The following is a 19,033-nucleotide window of genomic DNA, read 5'->3' on the forward strand; positions in this document are numbered from 1 at the left end:
CTTCCTCATTCAGCCCCATACCCTGACAGCTTCACTTCCTCATTCAGCCCCATACCCTGACAGCTTCACTTCCTCATTCAGCCCCATACCCTGACAGCTTCACTTCCTCATTCAGCCCCATACCCTGACAGCTTCACTTCCTCATTCAGCCCCATACCCTGACAGCTTCACTTCCTCATTCAGCCCCATACCCTGACAGCTTCACTTCCTCATTCAGCCCCATACCCTGACAGCTTCACTTCCTCATTCAGCCCCATACCCTGACAGCTTCACTTCCTCATTCAGCCCCATACCCTGACAGCTTCACTTCCTCATTCAGCCCCATACCCTGACAGCTTCACTTCCTCATTCAGCCCCATACCCTGACAGCTTCACTTCCTCATTCAGCCCCATACCCTGACAGCTTCACTTCCTCATTCAGCCCCATACCCTGACAGCTTCACTTCCTCATTCAGCCCCATACCCTGACAGCTTCACTTCCTCATTCAGCCCCATACCCTGACAGCTTCACTTCCTCATTCAGCCCCATACCCTGACAGCTTCACTTCCTCATTCAGCCCCATACCCTGACAGCTTCACTTCCTCATCCAGCCTCTGTGAGTGTGCTGGTCTGAGAGGCTGATCTGGTCTTTAGATACATTACACATTCCTTATGCTAATCTAGCTGCTGTAGTAACTAATCTGGTAACTGGTGTGTGAATGCTCTGTAACAGGTGATTAATGCGGCTCTGGCTCTAGCTGCCAAGCCCAACAGTAAGGTTGCTCAGGACAACATGGACCTCTTCAAAGAGTCCTGGGAGAAACAGGTCCGCGTTCTCACTGACGCCGTCGATGACATCACCAGCATCGACGACTTCCTCTGTGTGTCTGGTAAGTAGGAAAGGGGCGGAGCTTTTCTTTCCAGGGTTCATCTGATTTTATATAAGTAATGAGGCTGGATGCTGGTTTACGGGCTCCTGACCAACTGTTTTCGGTCATAAGAGACGGTAGCAGAAAAATTATGTTCAAAATGAGTGTTTTCGCATGGTTTGTAGCTCATTTTGTACATAATGTTTCTGCTACCGTCTCTCATGACCGAAAAGAGCTTCTAGACATCAGAACAGCGACTACTCACCTCGAACTGGACAAAATATGTTTTTCTTTAATGAGTCCGACGCTAAGGAATATACTGTTTTGTCGAGACAAGGCCCAAATCCACGTCATCCGCGTGAAGAAGAGATGGAGAAAAAGGGGGAGGAGGGTGGGGTGCCTTGTAAAAAACTCTGTCTCGGATGAAGGGGGGAGAAAGCAATATTATTGTGGCTCGTCTGGCAGACTTGTCCCCCAAACAAATAGTTTCAGTAGGATTGTCCGATACCTACGGAGCAAATGTTTCTATATGAATAAACGTTGGTTGGTTTGTATCTTCGCTTCCAGAGAACCACATTCTGGAGGACGTGAACAAGTGTGTGATAGCACTGCAGGAGAAGGATGTGGACGGGTTGGACCGCACGGCCGGCGCCATCCGTGGCCGCGCCGCCAGAGTGGTCCATGTGGTCACGTGTGAGATGGACAACTATGAACCTGGAGTCTATACAGAGAAGGTTCTGGAGGCCACCAAGCTACTCACTAACACAGGTAACATATCTTTCTGTTATCACGTTTTCATTAACACTCTCCTCTGTGTCTCTGCTAGTATTTTCTTCATTCCTCTTCTATCCATCTAACATAGATATACCATCTCTCACCTTTTACCGTTTGTCATTCTGTATCTTTCTCTGTTGGTTTGTCTTTCCCTCTGTCTATACCAGTGGTACACGTATCAGATGGTAAGGGGTGGGGGGGGGTCAGGCTAAACCAACCTTCTAATACTACTACAGATTTGACTGCTGGGTTGAGTTTCTCAATCACACAACACAGCCAGCCCCTGCTCCCTCCAATTCTCTCCTCTCTCTCTCGCTCCCTACCTCCTCTCCTGCTCTCTCCTTACCTTGCCCCCCCTCCCCTTCCCATTCTCTGATCCCTCCCCCCTCTCACAACTTCCCATCATCCCCGTCTCCCATCGTGCGTCCCTCTCTTAATAACATATTTTTAATTCTATGTACTACTGTCAGGTAGTAAGTGTTATTGACAGGCACCATTTCCATAAAGAGTTCTATAATCACTACAGCTAGCTAGGCCATTAACTATTCAATGGCCAATCTGCTTTATTTTTTTTTCTCGCAGGATTAAAAGGCAACTGTCAGTCTTTGTTTATTTATTGGCAAGTCAGTTTAGCTGGCTGCGATCTAAAGAAAGAATCTCATTGATATTCATTGTAATTGTGGAGGCCTCTTGAAGTGTATTGGTTTTATGTAACCCTTTGATGGTCTGTCACCTTGGGGTCTGTATCAAATGGTGGATTAGAGGGGGGACTGGGAACAGAGGCACCGTGGCTACAAATTAGCTCCCTGCACACACACACGGCACCCTCTTCCCTAGCCTAGATGTGACTTGACATCCTTGATTCATTGGTTAAAAGCAGAGACGGAGAGCTACAAAATGGTATATCATACACTGCAGATGAGGAACAATGGGAAAGTAATTCTGCTTTGAAAGTTGATCAACTTGTAACCTCACTTTTGAGAAAATGGCCTTTGAATGTTTTGGTCCACCTACTGGAGAACTCTTTGTCTACACCCATTCAGCATTGTTCACACCCTCTTAAGCTTTAGCCTTACCCATCTCTAACGGTTGATCCGAGTGCTCTGTCGAACAACAGCAGTCAAGCACCCAAGCTAACTGGCTAGCTACTTCCAGACACATAATGAGAGAACACCTCAATCTGACATTTTACTACCCTTAGCAGAGCTGGTTAGGCTGTTGTCATGTTATCCAGAGCGTTGGTGACTGTGACTGTAACTGTGCTGCTGGCAACAATTTAATTACACTTTTTTGCCAACGTTTACTGACACCGGCCGTATTCAACGGGTGTTGAGTGTTCGGAAATTCATCAGTTATTCTGCACTCAGGCACACTCAGACGAGAATGCTCTGAAATGGGAGTAGATGGCCAGATTGAATTTACGAAGTCACCCAAAATGGTTACTTGAATAGTGTGGTCTTTTGTTAAGAACAAATTCTTATTTTCAATGACGGCCTAGGAACAGTGGGTTAACTGCCTGTTCAGGGGCAGAACGACAGATTTGTACCTTGTCAGCACGGGGATTTGAACCTGCAACCTTTCGGTTACTAACTAGTCCAACGCTCTAACCACTAGGCTACCCTGCCGCCCCATATACTTAGTGGTTGGACGCTTCTCCTTGTCATGGATGCCATGGTTGCCCTTAGTTTGAAGATGTAATCCGGAGTCAGGTGTTTTCTCCATCTCCTTAGCCATCATACTCTAATTCCACTGATATGAAACCTCAGTCCTCCAGAAAGTGGAGAGCAACACTGATGTAGTTCTACTACGTAATATATTTTATTAAAAGCTGCGTTAGAAAGAATTAACTACACATACTGACCACCTCATATTATAGACAGAAACGTGCTACATGGTAGACCAATCAGAACTCATCTCTTGGCATGTCCATCCCACTCATTATCTCAGCCAATCATGGCTAGCGGGAGGGTTCCCCCTCTTTTTCTGTGGCTAGACCAACTAGGCTCATAATTTAACAATTGTATTGCTATTTACAGATGGAATACAAGTATGCTATTAAAACGTTCCAGAATGCATTTCTGCACAAAAACTCATTATGAGAAGGAAAATGATTGTTCGTATGGCTTTAGTGTTAAGTAGTGATCCACAACATAATACCCCTAGTTTCCTGAAACGAGTCACATGTGACCCACCACCTGGTTTGGTCGTATGCAGCAAAAAAACATTTATTTTTTATTTTTTACTTTGGATAAAAGTAGAGACTCGGAGCTACAAAATGGTAGATCATACACTGTATTTGAGGAACAATGGGAAAGTAATTCTGCTTTGAAAATTGATCAACTTGTAACCTCACTTTTGAGAAAATAGCCCTTGAAAGGTACTTTTGGTACCTTTGGTACTGGAGAGCTGTTCTTTGTCTACATCCATTCAGCATAGTTCACACCCTCTTAGACTTTAGCCACACCCATATCTTTAAGGATTCACATGTGAGGCCATGTACTTAACATTGTGAGTAGTGTTGTGAACAACCAAAGACTAAAAGTGGTGAAAGCTGTAGCTTACAATAAGGAAAAACTCCAGTCTCGTCCTTGGCCTAGATTAAGTGTTTGCTAGGGGATGGGTAGCCTGTTGTTAGCTAGGGGCAGGGTAGCCTGTTGTTAGCTAGGGGCAGGGTAGGCTGTTGTTAGCTAGGGGCTGGGTAGTAGCCTGTTGTTGGCTAGGGGCTGGGTAGTAGCCTGTTGTTGGCTAGGGGCTGGGTAGTAGCCTGTTGTTGGCTAGGGCTGGGTAGTAGCCTGTTGTTGGCTAGGGGCTGGGTAGTAGCCTGTTGTTGGCTAGGGGCTGGGTAGTAGCCTGTTGTTGGCTAGGGGCTGGGTAGTAGCCTGTTGTTGGCTAGGGGCTGGGTAGTAGCCTGTTGTTGGCTAGGGGCTGGGTAGTAGCCTGTTGTTGGCTAGGGGCTGGGTAGTAGCCTGTTGTTGGCTAGGGGCTGGGTAGTAGCCTGTTGTTGGCTAGGGGCTGGGTAGTAGCCTGTTGTTGGCTAGGGGCTGGGTAGTAGCCTGTTGTTGGCTAGGGGCTGGGTAGTAGCCTGTTGTTGGCTAGGGGCTGGGTAGTAGCCTGTTGTTGGCTAGGGGCTGGGTAGTAGCCTGTTGTTGGCTAGGGGCTGGGTAGTAGCCTGTTGTTGGCTAGGGGCTGGGTAGTAGCCTGTTGTTGGCTAGGGGCTGGGTAGTAGCCTGTTGTTGGCTAGGGGCTGGGTAGTAGCCTGTTGTTGGCTAGGGGCTGGGTAGTAGCCTGTTGTTGGCTAGGGGCTGGGTAGTAGCCTGTTGTTGGCTAGGGGCTGGGTAGTAGCCTGTTGTTGGCTAGGGGCTGGGTAGTAGCCTGTTGTTGGCTAGGGGCTGGGTAGTAGCCTGTTGTTGGCTAGGGGCTGGGTAGTAGCCTGTTGTTGGCTAGGGGCTGGGTAGTAGCCTGTTGTTGGCTAGGGGCTGGGTAGTAGCCTGTTGTTGGCTAGGGGCTGGGTAGTAGCCTGTTGTAGGCAAGGGGCTGGGTAGTAGCCTGTTGTAGGCAAGGGGCTGGGTAGTAGCCTGTTGTAGGCAAGGGGCTGGGTAGTAGCCTGTTGTAGGCAAGGGGCTGGGTAGTAGCCGGTTGTTTGCTCGGGGCTTTGTAGCCTGTTAGCTAGGGGCTGGTTTTGAGCTGCGTTGTGTCAGACGTGCCGTTCTGTAGGGATTTTCTGATATATTCACTTTTATTTGCTGTGTACAGTCGATACTGCTGCATTGTGAGTTTGCGTGACATTTTCCATCCCTTCTTTCTGCCACCTCCACCAGTCATGCCCAGGTTCACAGAGCAGGTGGAGGCAGCGGTCGAGGCTCTGAGTGCCAACCCCACACTCCCTGTTGACGAGAACGAGTTCATCGATGCCTCCCGTCTGGTCTACGATGGAGTCCGCGACATCCGCAAGGCCGTGCTGATGATCAGGGTGAGTGTACACGCTAGACAACTACATAGTGCACTATTTAATGAGCCCTAACTCTCCTTAACTGCACTGTTGTCATGATCTTGTGAGTGTACACACTGAAGACACCAACACTACATCGACCGTGCACTATTGATGTGCCTCTCCTTCATTTAAATGTCTTCGTGTCTCTATCACCTATGGCCATGACAGGGGTTCAAGTTTTTATTTTAGATATTTGTACCCTTTTACTCTCCTCGTTAATCCAACATTGGGGCATTTCGGTACACTTGCATTAACATCTCCTAACCATGTGTATGTGACAAATACATTTGATTTGATTTGACATTGTGAATGAGGAGCGAGGTGAACTGAGCTCCTCATGTTAGTCTTGTCTCTGGTCCTCGTTAATCCAACATTGTGAATGAGGAGAGAGGTGAACTAAGCTCCTCATGTTAGTCTTGTCTCTGGTCCTCGTTAATCCAACATTGTGAATGAGGAGCGAGGTGAACTAAGCTCCTCATGTTAGTCTTGTCTCTGGTCCTCGTTAATCCAACATTGTGAATGAGGAGAGAGGTGAACTAAGCTCCTCATGTTAGTCTTGTCTCTGGTCCTCGTTAATCCAACATTGTGAATGAGGAGCGAGGTGAACTAAGCTCCTCATGTTAGTCTTGTCTCTGGTCCTCGTTAATCCAACATTGTGAATGAGGAGAGAGGTGAACTAAGCTCCTCATGTTAGTCTTGTCTCTGGTCCTCGTTAATCCAACATTGTGAATGAGGAGAGAGGTGAACTAAGCTCCTCATGTTAGTCTTGTCTCTGGTCCTCGTTAATCCAACATTGTGAATGAGGAGAGAGGTGAACTAAGCTCCTCATGTTAGTCTTGTCTCTGGTCCTCGTTAATCCAACATTGTGAATGAGGAGCGAGGTGAACTAAGCTCCTCATGTTAGTCTTGTCTCTGGTCCTCGTTAATCCAACATTGTGAAAGAGGAGAGAGGTGAACTAAGCTCCTCATGTTAGTCTCGTCTTCTCTCTGGTCTCTCTTGTCCTCCCCACAGTCAGTGGTAGAGATGCAGTTCTTTCATGTTGTGTACGTGTTGAGCATAGCAACGGCTTTAACATCGCTCATGTTTTTTTTTCTTCCGTTTTTTTTTTTTTGTCAATGAAGCACCTATAACTCCTTGGAAAGTCCCAGGTTAGATCCTTAATGTTTATCATCCACTATGGCATTTAGGTATTCATTTTCTTTTATATCAAAACAAACATTTAGGCCAGCAGGAACAAAGTGCTGTCTGAAAGCCCTGGTGTGTGTGAGCCCGTTTAGTGAATTAGGCTGTAGCTGATGCTCTGTGTACCGTATGTTTTCAGCTCATGGGTGTGTGTGGGGGGGGGGGGTCTACTAATCTAACATATGGAATTGTTTTAGGATGGTCATACCAAGGGTAATTTAGCTATTTGATTTAGAATTTTTAGGTCGCTTTTGTACGTTATTAAATTATTTGATGAAATTGGCCTTGCTGTTCTTAGCCCATTGAAACCATTATTCACACATGGGAAAACAGTCCCAACATGTTTAATTAGTAATATTAATTAAAAATGAATATTACTTAAATTGGAGTGAGCAGGACAGGGAGGGAGAGACAGAGAAAAACATGGGAGGGACCGTGGCTGAGAGTTAGAAGGAGAAAGAGAGCTGGGGAGCGCCAATCTTGTTATCCTGATTGATTGTGGTGCTGGCTAGGGCTGTTACGGTGACCATATTACCGCCACACCGACAGTCAATGGTCATGCCTGTTAGTAAAAATTCCCTGTCACCATTGAAGCACTGTCATCTCTTATGCACTCAGGACATTCGCTGGTCATACCTTAACAACCATCAGGTCCTAAGGGCCTGCAACTCGGGGCTCTATTGTCCCTCCATCAGGGCCTACTGGCCCGGTACTCAGGTCTCTATTGTCCCTCAATCAGGTCCTTAAGGACCTGCTACTCAGGGCTCTATTGTCCCTCCATCAGGGCCTACTGGCCTGGTACTCAGGGCTCTATTGTCCCTCCATCAGGTCCTACGGGCCTGGTACTCAGGTCTCTATTGTCCCTCCATCAGGGCCTAAGGGCCTGCTACTCAGGTCTCTATTGTCCCTCCATCAGGTCCTAATGGTCTCTGGTACTCGGGTCTCTATTGTCCCTCCATCAGGTCCTAAGGGCCTGGTACTCAGGGCTCTATTGTCCCTCCATCAGGTCCTAAGGGCCTGGTACTCAGGGCTCTATTGTCCCTCCATCAGGTCCTAAGGGCCTGCTACTCAGGGCTCTATTGTCCCTCTAATCATTCTGACATCAATGCAATCTAAAATCACATCAAATAGTCGCGCCGGGCAGCCTGGTAGCCATTTCATATGCACAGTTGCTCCGTAATGGGAAAAATATCCTTTCTATTTTATTCAGCTAAGTTGAATTCTACTTACAATAAAGTAATGGCAGGGGATTATACACAGTATATCTAGTCTGATAAATGAACAAGCCTACAGTCTATTTCATAGCCAGATAACATACAGTATCTAGTCTGATAACATACAGTATCTAGTCTGATAAATGAACAAGCCTACAGTCTATATCATAGCCAGATTACATACAGTATCTAGTCTGATAAATGAACAAGCCTACAGTCTATAGCCTGATAACATACAGTATCTAGTCTGATAAATGAACAAGCCTACAGTCTATAGCCTGATAACATACAGTATCTAGTCTGATAAATGAACAAGCCTACAGTCTATATCATAGCCAGATAACATACAGTATCTAGTCTGATAAATGAACAAGCCTACAGTCTATAGCCTGATAACATACAGTATCTAGTCTGATAAATGAACAAGCCTACAGTCTATATCATAGCCAGATAACATACAGTATCTAGTCTGATAGGATTGATGAGAAGCCTTCTTACTTATGAGTCTGTCTGGTTTGGTTGACCCATCCAACACCCCATCTAGCAGAAGAACACTGGTGGTCCACGGATCTTTTTTTTTTATTACCATGAACAGAGGTTCACACAGGGTCCTCTGGTGTTATAGACGGCTCTGATCAGAGGTTTAGTCCCCACCACAGGGTCCTCTGGTGTTATAGACGGCTCTGATCAGAGGTTTAGTCCCCACCACAGGGTCCTCTGGTGTTATAGACGGCTATGATCAGAGGTTTAGTCCCCACCACAGGGTCCTCTGGTGTTATAGACGGCTCTGATCAGAGGTTTAGTCCCCACCACAGGGTCCTCTGGGATTTGACTGACTGACTGATCACGATTATTATCACGATTATTATCACGATTATTATCATTATTATTATCATTATTATTATCATTAATATTATTATCATTAATATTATTATCATTAATATTATTATCATTATTATTATCATTAATATTATTATCATTAATATTATTATCATTATTATCATTATTATTATCATTATTATCATCATTAATATTATTATCATTAATATTATTATCAATATTATCATTATCATTAATATTATTATCATTATTATTATCATTATCATTAATATTATTATCATTATTATTATCATTAATATTATTATTATTATTATTATCATTAATATTATTATTATTATTATTATCATTAATATTATTATTATTATTATTATCATTAATATTATTATTATTATTATTATCATTAATATTATTATCATTATTAATACTTATTTTTATTATTATTATCATTAAAATTATTACTATTATTATTATTATTATCATTAAAATTATTACTATTATTATTATTATCACTTATTATTATAATTATTATTTTTAATGATTGGGAGAACTCTAAATGTCAAACAATGAATTTAGCTATATAGTTTTAGTTTGAGAAAATGAACACAGCATTAGCCATGAAGAAATGTGTAGGACATTGGCTTTTTGTTTGAGTAAATGAACACAGCATTAGCCATGAAGAAATGTGTAGGACATTGGCTTTTTGTTTGAGTAAATGAACACAGCATTAGCCATGAAGAAATGTGTAGGACATTGGCTTTTTGTTTGAGTAAATGAACACAGCATTAGCCATTGAGAAATGTGTAGGACATTGGCTTTTTGTTTGAGTAAATGAACACAGCATTAGCCATTGAGAAATGTGTAGGACATTGGCTTTTTGTTTGAGTAAATGAACACAGCATTAGCCATTGAGAAATGTGGAGGACATTGGCTTTTTGTTTGAGTAAATGAACACAGCATTAGCCATTGAGAAATGTGTAGGACATTGGCTTTTTGTTTGAGTAAATGAACATAGCATTAGCCATGAAGAAATGTGTAGGACATTGGCTTTTTGTTTGAGTAAATGAACACAGCATTAGCCATTGAGAAATGTGTAGGACATTGGCTTTTTGTTTGAGTAAATGAACACAGCATTAGCCATTGAGAAATGTGTAGGACATTGGCTTTTTGTTTGAGTAAATGAACACAGCATTAGCCATTGAGAAATGTGGAGGACATTGGCTTTTTGTTTGAGTAAATGAACACAGCATTAGCCATTGAGAAATGTGTAGGACATTGGCTTTTTGTTTGAGTAAATGAACACAGCATTAGCCATTGAGAAATGTGTAGGACATTGGCTTTTTGTTTGAGTAAATGAACACAGCATTAGCCATTGAGAAATGTGTAGGACATTGGCTTAAGTTATTATTATTATTTTTAAATCTACACCGCCGAGATGGGGCCAACTGTGCCCACTGCCACCCACGCCCACCACTTAACGCTCTTTTTGATCTGGAAAAAACCCTTACGACCACACCACATGTACTCTGCTACACTCTGACCTGGACTGGTGGTTTAGATTGGTCTTAATAACCCACTGTTACAAGAGAGAGATACATACTCTACATACATACATACATACATACATACTGTACATACGTACATACATACATACATACTGTACATACTGTACATACATACATACATACTGTACATACATACATACATACTGTACATACATACATACATACATACATACTGTACATACATACATACATACATACATACATACATACATACATACATACATACATACTGTGCATGCATACATGAATGAGAAAGGTTTCATGTCTGACTCACACAGTCCCACAGAACATGAAAGACCAAATCAGACATACTGAACTCTGTCACTCTCTGAAACAACAGTTCCAACAGTCATACACACACACACACACAAGCCCAGGCAGTGGCTCCTCAGTTACCAGAGAGATGTGTGGTTCTGGGGCTATGTAAAGTGGAGCTACTCCCAGGCAGTTCCGTGTCGTTCATAACCCGCGGCCAATGTCCCCTGCCTGGGGTGTCTGACAGGACGACAGGCCTTCCTCCTGACCACCCTCCTGGGTATAATATGTCACTGGACTGGTAGAGAGGGAGGAAGAGGAAGAGGAACAGTCCAGTGACTGACAGGCTCAGAGGGAACCGTTACAGTAGGTAGAGAGGGAGGAAGAGGATCAGTCTAATGACTGACAGGCTCAGAGGGAACCATTACAGTAGGTAGAAGGAGAGAGAGAGGATCAGTCCAGGGTTACCTGGACATTTACAGTAGCTACTCTCTCTCCTCTGTAGCCCAGGGCCTTTCTGGAAGCAGCATAGGGTGAAGATCTCACATCTCCTTGTATTTCAGTGTAGGAGGTAATCTACTGGTCCACTGTCAGGAGGTGGATTCAACTGTCAAAAATAAATGAAGGCTATCGATGGTTGTCCCGTCACTGTCAATTAACGTGGGTGGTCTAGTCTGTTTTACCGGTCCTACTAGTGTGGAGGAAGACATTTCATCTAAATACTTACAAGATGAGGTTTGGACTTTTAACTAGGCCATGCCTGTGATGTGTGTGTGTGTGTGTGTGTGTGTGTGTGTGTGTATGGCAACCCTCCAACATTCACAGATAGATGGACTCACTCATCTAGTGAACCAACATCTCTATATATTCCATGGTGAGTGGGATGGTGGGTCGAGGTGAGACCATGATATTCCATGGTGAGTGGGTCGAGGTGAGCCCTTGATATTCCATGGTGAGTGGGTCGAGGTGAGCCCTTGATATTCCATGGTGAGTGGGTCGAGGTGAGCCCTTGATATTCCATGGTGAGTGGGTCGAGGTGAGACCATGATATTCCATGGTGAGTGGGATGGTGGGTCGAGGTGAGACCATGATATTCCATGGTGAGTGGGTCGAGGTGAGACCATGATATTCCATGGTGAGTGGGATGGTGGGTCGAGGTGAGACCATGATATTCCATGGTGAGTGGGTCGAGGTGAGACCATGATATTCCATGGTGAGTGGGTCGAGGTGAGACCATGATATTCCATGGTGAGTGGGTCGAGGTGAGACCATGATATTCCATGGTGAGTGGGTCGAGGTGAGACCATGATATTCCATGGTGAGTGGGTCGAGGTGAGACCATGATATTCCATGGTGAGTGGGTCGAGGTGAGACCATGATATTCCATGGTGAGTGGGTCGAGGTGAGACCATGATATTCCATGGTGAGTGGGATGGTGGGTCGAGGTGAGACCATGATATTCCATGGTGAGTGAGATGGTGGGTCGAGGTGAGACCATGATATTCCATGGTGAGTGGGATGGTGGGTCGAGGTGAGACCATGATATTCCATGGTGAGTGGGATGGTGGGTCGAGGTGAGACCTTGATATTCCATGGTGAGTGGGATGGTGGGTCGAGGTGAGACCTTGATATTCCATGGTGAGTGGGATGGTGGGTCGAGGTGAGACCATGATATTCCATGGTGAGTGGGATGGTGGGTCGAGGTGAGACCATGATATTCCATGGTGAGTGGGATGGTGGGTCGAGGTGAGACCATGATATTCCATGGTGAGTGGGATGGTGGGTCGAGGCGAGACCTTGATATTCCATGGTGAGTGGGATGGTGGGTCGAGGCGAGACCTTGATATTCCATGGTGAGTGGGATGGTGGGTCGAGGCGAGACCTTGATATTCCATGGTGAGTGGGATGGTGGGTTGAGGTGAGCCCTTGATATTCCATGGTGAGTGGGATGGTGGGTCGAGGTGAGCCCTTGATATTCCATGGTGGGTCGAGGTGAGACCTTGATATTCCATGGTGAGTGGGATGGTGGGTCGAGGTGAGACCGTGATATTCCATGGTGAGTGGGATGGTGGGTCGAGGTGAGACCGTGATATTCCATGGTGAGTGGGATGGTGGGTCGAGGCGAGACCTTGATATTCCATGGTGAGTGGGATGGTGGGTCGAGGTGAGACCTTGATATTCCATGGTGAGTGGGATGTTGGGTCGAGGTGAGACCTTGATATTCCATGGTGAGTGGGTCGAGGTGAGACCTTGATATTCCATGGTGGGTTGAGGTGAGACCTTGATATTCCATGGTGGGTCGAGGTGAGACCTTGATATTCCATGGTGAGTGGGTCGAGGTGAGACCATGATATTCCATGGTGAGTGGGATGGTGGGTCGAGGTGAGACCATGATATTCCATGGTGAGTGGGTCGAGGTGAGACCATGATATTCCATGGTGAGTGGGTCGAGGTGAGACCATGATATTCCGTGGTGAGTGGGTCGAGGTGAGACCTTGATATTCCATGGTGAGTGGGATGGTGGGTCGAGGTGAGACCATGATATTCCATGGTGAGTGGGATGGTGGGTCGAGGTGAGACCATGATATTCCATGGTGAGTGGGATGGTGGGTCGAGGCGAGACCATGATATTCCATGGTGAGTGGGATGGTGGGTCGAGGCGAGACCTTGATATTCCATGGTGAGTGGGATGGTGGGTCGTGGCGAGACCTTGATATTCCATGGTGAGTGGGATGGTGGGTCGAGGCGAGACCTTGATATTCCATGGTGACTGGGATGGTGGGTCGAGGTGAGCCCTTGATATTCCATGGTGAGTGGGATGGTGGGTCGAGGTGAGACCTTGATATTCCATGGTGAGTGGGATGGTGGGTCGAGGTGAGACCTTGATATTCCATGGTGAGTGGGATGGTGGGTCGAGGTGAGACCATGATATTCCATGGTGAGTGGGATGGTGGGTCGAGGTGAGACCGTGATATTCCATGGTGAGTGGGATGGTGGGTCGAGGCGAGACCTTGATATTCCATGGTGAGTGGGATGGTGGGTCGAGGTGAGACCTTGATATTCCATGGTGAGTGGGTCGAGGTGAGACCATGATATTCCATGGTGTGTGGGATGGTGGGTCGAGGTGAGACCATGATATTCCATGGTGAGTGGGTCGAGGTGAGACCATGATATTCCATGGTGAGTGGGATGGTGGGTCGAGGTGAGACCTTGATATTCCATGGTGAGTGGGATGGTGGGTCGAGGTGAGACCTTGATATTCCATGGTGAGTGGGATGGTGGGTCGAGGTGAGACCTTGATTTTCCATGGTGAGTGGGATGGTGGGTCGAGGCGAGACCTTGATATTCCATGGTGAGTGGGATAGTGGGTCGAGGCGAGACCTTGATATTCCATGGTGAGTGGGATGGTGGGTCGAGGCGAGCCCTTGATATTCCATGGTGAGTGGGATGGTGGGTCGAGGTGAGACCTTGATATTCCATGGTGAGTGGGATGGTGGGTCGAGGTGAGACCTTGATATTCCATGGTGAGTGGGATGGTGGGTCGAGGTGAGACCGTGATATTCCATGGGGAGTGGGATGGTGGGTCGAGGTGAGACCGTGATATTCCATGGTGAGTGGGATGGTGGGTCGAGGCGAGACCTTGATATTCCATGGTGAGTGGGATGGTGGGTCGAGGTGAGACCTTGATATTCCATGGTGGGTCGAGGTGAGCCCTTGATATTCCATGGTGAGTGGGTCGAGGTGAGACCATGATATTCCATGGTGAGTGGGATGGTGGGTCGAGGTGAGACCATGATATTCCATGGTGAGTGGGTCGAGGTGAGACCATGATATTCCATGGTGAGTGGGTCGAGGTGAGACCATGATATTCCATGGTGAGTGGGTCGAGGTGAGACCATGATATTCCATGGTGAGTGGGTCGAGGTGAGACCATGATATTCCATGGTGAGTGGGTCGAGGTGAGACCATGATATTCCATGGTGAGTGGGTCGAGGTGAGACCATGATATTCCATGGTGAGTGGGATGGTGGGTCGAGGTGAGACCATGATATTCCATGGTGAGTGGGATGGTGGGTCGAGGTGAGACCTTGATATTCCATGGTGAGTGGGATGGTGGGTCGAGGTGAGACCGTGATATTCCATGGTGAGTGGGATGGTGGGTCGAGGCGAGACCTTGATATTCCATGGTGAGTGGGATGGTGGGTCGAGGTGAGACCTTGATATTCCATGGTGAGTGGGATGTTGGGTCGAGGTGAGACCTTGATATTCCATGGTGAGTGGGTCGAGGTGAGACCTTGATATTCCATGGTGGGTCGAGGTGAGACCTTGATATTCCATGGTGAGTGGGATAGTGGGTCGAGGTGAGACCTTGATATTCCATGGTGGGTCGAGGTGAGACCTTGATATTCCATGGTGAGTGGGATGGTGGGTCGAGGTGAGACCTTGATATTCCATGGTGAGTGGGATAGTGGGTCGAGGTGAGACCTTGATATTCCATGGTGAGTGGGTCGAGGTGAGACCTTGATATTCCATGGTGAGTGGGATGGTGGGTCGAGGTGAGACCTTGATATTCCATGGTGAGTGGGATGGTGGGTCGAGGTGAGACCTTGATATTCCATGGTGAGTGGGATGGTGGGTCGAGGTGAGACCTTGATATTCCATGGTGAGTGGGATAGTGGGTCGAGGTGAGACCTTGATATTCCATGGTGAGTGGGATAGCGGGTCGAGGTGAGACCTTGATATTCCATGGTGAGTGGGATAGTGGGTCGAGGTGAGACCTTGATATTCCATGGTGAGTGGGATGGTGGGTCGAGGTGAGACCTTGTGATTATGTTTTAGACTTTGAGGGATCTGAGTCATTACCCGTGGAACATATCAAGACAGACTGATAAGGGATGTGTAGACAGTTGGATAAGCACGAAGTGAGTTACTGCACCGGAGAGCGAATGCACCCTTATCACATTCACATTCTTTCCTCCTCTTTCTCTCTCTCTTTCCTTCCCTCTCTCTCCTCTCTCTTTCCTTCCCTCTCTCTCCTCTCTCTTTCCTTCCCTCTCTCTCCTCTCTCTTTCCTTCCCTCTCTCTCCTCTCTCTTTCCTTCCCTCTCTCTCCTCTCTCTTTCCTTCCCTCTCTCTCCTCTCTCTTTCCTTCCCTCTCTCTCCTCACTCTTTCCTTCCCTCTCTCTCCTCTCTTTCCTTCCCTCTCTCTCCTCTCTCTTTCCTTCCCTCTCTCTCCTCTCTTTCCTTCCCCCTCTCTCCTCTCTCTTTCCCTCTCTCCTCTCTCCTCTCTTTCCTTTCATATCACAACCGCCAAATGGATTTTCTTGTCTCAGTCAGACATACTAACACAAGAAGAGATGTCTGTTTCACGCTTGGCATTCAGGAAGAGAGATGTCTGTTTCACGCTTGACATTCAGGAAGAGAGATGTCTGTTTCACGCTTGGCATTCAGGAAGAGAGATGTCTGTTTCACGCTTGGCATTCAGGAAGAGAGATGTCTGTTTCATGTTTGGCATTCAAGAAGAGAGATGTCTGTTTCACGCTTGGCATTCAGGAAGAGATGTCTGTTTCACGCTTGGCATTCAGGAAGAGAGATGTCTGTTTCACGCTTGGCATTCAGGAAGAGAGATGTCTGTTTCACGCTTGGCATTCAGGAAGAGAGAGATGTCTGTTTCACGTTTGGCATTCAGGAAGGGAGAGATGTCTGTTTCACGCTTGGCATTCAGGAAGAGAGATGTCTGTTTCACGTTTGGCATTCAAGAAGAGAGATGTCTGTTTCACGCTTGGCATTCAGGAAGAGATGTCTGTTTCACGCTTGGCATTCAGGAAGAGAGATGTCTGTTTCACGCTTGGCATTCAGGAAGAGAGAGATGTCTGTTTCACGCTTGGCATTCAGGAAGAGAGAGATGTCTGTTTCACGTTTGGCATTCAGGAAGGGAGAGATGTCTGTTTCACGCTTGGCATTCAGGAAGAGAGAGATGTCTGTTTCACGCTTGGCATTCAGGAAGGGAGAGATGTCTGTTTCACGCTTGGCATTCAGGAAGGGAGAGATGTCTGTTTCACGCTTGGCATTCAGGAAGGGAGAGATGTTTGGCATTCAGGAAGGGAGTGATGTCTGTTACATGACTAGTGTTCAGGCCAGGGCTGTGGACAAGGAAAAAGGGTTGGACGATTGCAATCAATATTATAATTATGCCACTTAGCCGCAGCTTTTACCCAAAGCCACTTAAAGCCCAAATCAAAAGAAAAACGTTTCGGCGCATGTGAACGATGGAAGTGGAATGAGCAGGAATCAATGAGAGAAAACGGACAGTGTGTCAGCTGCGTCGCAGTGGGTTTTTTCTTGTGTCTTGTGCTGAGCTGGTGAAATATGAGAATGAATTGCGTGGGTCGTTTGTCGAAGAGGAAGTATGAACTTATGCCAAGTAGACTAAAGATGGAGTTTTAAAATGTATTGGGCTGGAAGCTAAGGTTTATCAGTCCCATATATAGGATACATTTGTGAAAACATCGTGCCTACCTGTGTTGATTTATCATCACAGGCATATTGCCCTTGACAGCCTATGACTGGGGAAAATACACAAACTCCCATTTCAAAGAGAGAACTGTTTTGTAGAACCAACTAGACTAGCTAAATTCTTCACAAACTGCTCGGGTGTACTAGCTACAACTGTCCTCACGCACGTGAGTTAACGGTTTATAGAGCAGGCAGGTACGGTGGCTCCCGTAGGACATAAATTGTTCCTCTGTGTGAAGACACTGTGTGTGCATGTAAAACAGACATAGGCAAAGACACATGCACACACACACATAACATACACACATAACATACACACTATACACACACGTACACATGGATTTTGTGTTGTAGATATGTGATGGTGGAGTAGGGGCCTGAGGGCACACAGTGTGTTGTAGATATGTGATGGTGGAGTAGGGGCCTGAGGGCACACAGTGTGTTGTAGATATGTGATGGTGGAGTAGGGGCCTGAGGGCACACAGTGTGTTGTAGATATGTGATGGTGGAGTAGGGGCCTGAGGGCACACAGTGTGTTGTAGATATGTGATGGTGGAGTAGGGGCCTGAGGGCACACAGTGTGTTGTAGATATGTGATGGTGGAGTAGGGGCCTGAGGGCACACAGTGTGTTGTAGATATGTGATGGTGGAGTAGGGGCCTGAGGGCACACAGTGTGTTGTAGATATGTGATGGTGGAGTAGGGGCCTGAGGGCACACAGTGTGTTGTAGATATGTGATGGTGGAGTAGGGGCCTGAGGGCACACAGTGTGTTGTAGATATGTGATGGTGGAGTAGGGGCCTGAGGGCACACAGTGTGTTGTAGATATGTGATGGTGGAGTAGGGGCCTGAGGGCACACAGTGTGTTGTAGGGGCCTGAGGGCACACAGTGTGTTGTAGATATGTGATGGTGGAGTAGGGGCCTGAGGGCACACAGTGTGTTGTAGATATGTGATGGTGGAGTAGGGGCCTGAGGGCACACAGTGTGTTGTAGATATGTGATGGTGGAGTAGGGGCCTGAGGGCACACAGTGTGTTGTAGATATGTGATGGTGGAGTAGGGGCCTGAGGGCACACAGTGTGTTGTAGATATGTGATGGTGGAGTAGGGGCCTGAGGGCACACAGTGTGTTGTAGATATGTGATGGTGGAGTAGGGGCCTGAGGGCACACAGTGTGTTGTAGATATGTGATGGTGGAGTAGGGGCCTGAGGGCACACAGTGTGTTGTAGATATGTGATGGTGGAGTAGGGGCCTGAGGGCACACAGTGTGTTGTAGATATGTGATGGTGGAGTAGGGGCCTGAGGGCACACAGTGTGTTGTAGATATGTGATGGTGGAGTAGGGGCCTGAGGGCACACAGTGTGTTGTAGATATGTGATGGTGGAGTAGGGGCCTGAGGGCACACAGTGTGTTGTAGATATGTGATGGTGGAGTAGGGGCCTGAGGGCACACAGTGTGTTGTAGATATGTGATGGTGGAGTAGGGGCCTGAGGGCACACAGTGTGTTGTGAAATCTGTTATGAATGTATTGTAGTGTTTTTAAAATTGTATAACCTCTTTAATTCTGCCGGACCCCAGGAAGAGTAGCTGCTGACTTTGACAGGAACTAATGAGGATCCATAATAAACCCCAGGAAGAGTAGCTGCTGACTTTGCAGGAACTAATGGGGATCCATAATAAACCCCAGGAAGAGTAGCTGCTGACTTTGCAGGAACTAATGGGGATCCATAATAAACCCCAGGAAGAGTAGCTGCTGACTTTGCAGGAACTAATGGGATCCATAATAAACACCAGGAAGAGTAGCTGCTGCCTTGGCAGGAACTAATGGGGATCCATAATAAACCCCAAATG

The 19,033-nt window shown here is 46.6% G+C and overlaps 1 protein-coding gene across 3 annotated transcripts in view; it reads left to right on the forward strand.

The window, feature by feature from the left end:
- The window catches only part of ctnna1 (catenin (cadherin-associated protein), alpha 1), a 227,594-nt gene that overhangs the window by 156,652 nt on the left and 51,909 nt on the right, over positions 1-19,033 (forward strand). For all 3 annotated transcript variants that reach the window (XM_031789509.1, XM_031789508.1, XM_031789510.1), the window contains exons 12-14: positions 714-870; positions 1,417-1,617; positions 5,442-5,593. In XM_031789509.1, the coding sequence (XP_031645369.1) occupies positions 714-870; positions 1,417-1,617; positions 5,442-5,593 (510 nt within the window). The remainder of the gene's footprint in view (positions 1-713; positions 871-1,416; positions 1,618-5,441; positions 5,594-19,033) is intronic.

Source organism: Oncorhynchus kisutch, linkage group LG15 (genome assembly GCF_002021735.2).
Source record: "Oncorhynchus kisutch isolate 150728-3 linkage group LG15, Okis_V2, whole genome shotgun sequence".
In the NCBI taxonomy this organism is placed as follows: domain Eukaryota; kingdom Metazoa; phylum Chordata; class Actinopteri; order Salmoniformes; family Salmonidae; genus Oncorhynchus; species Oncorhynchus kisutch.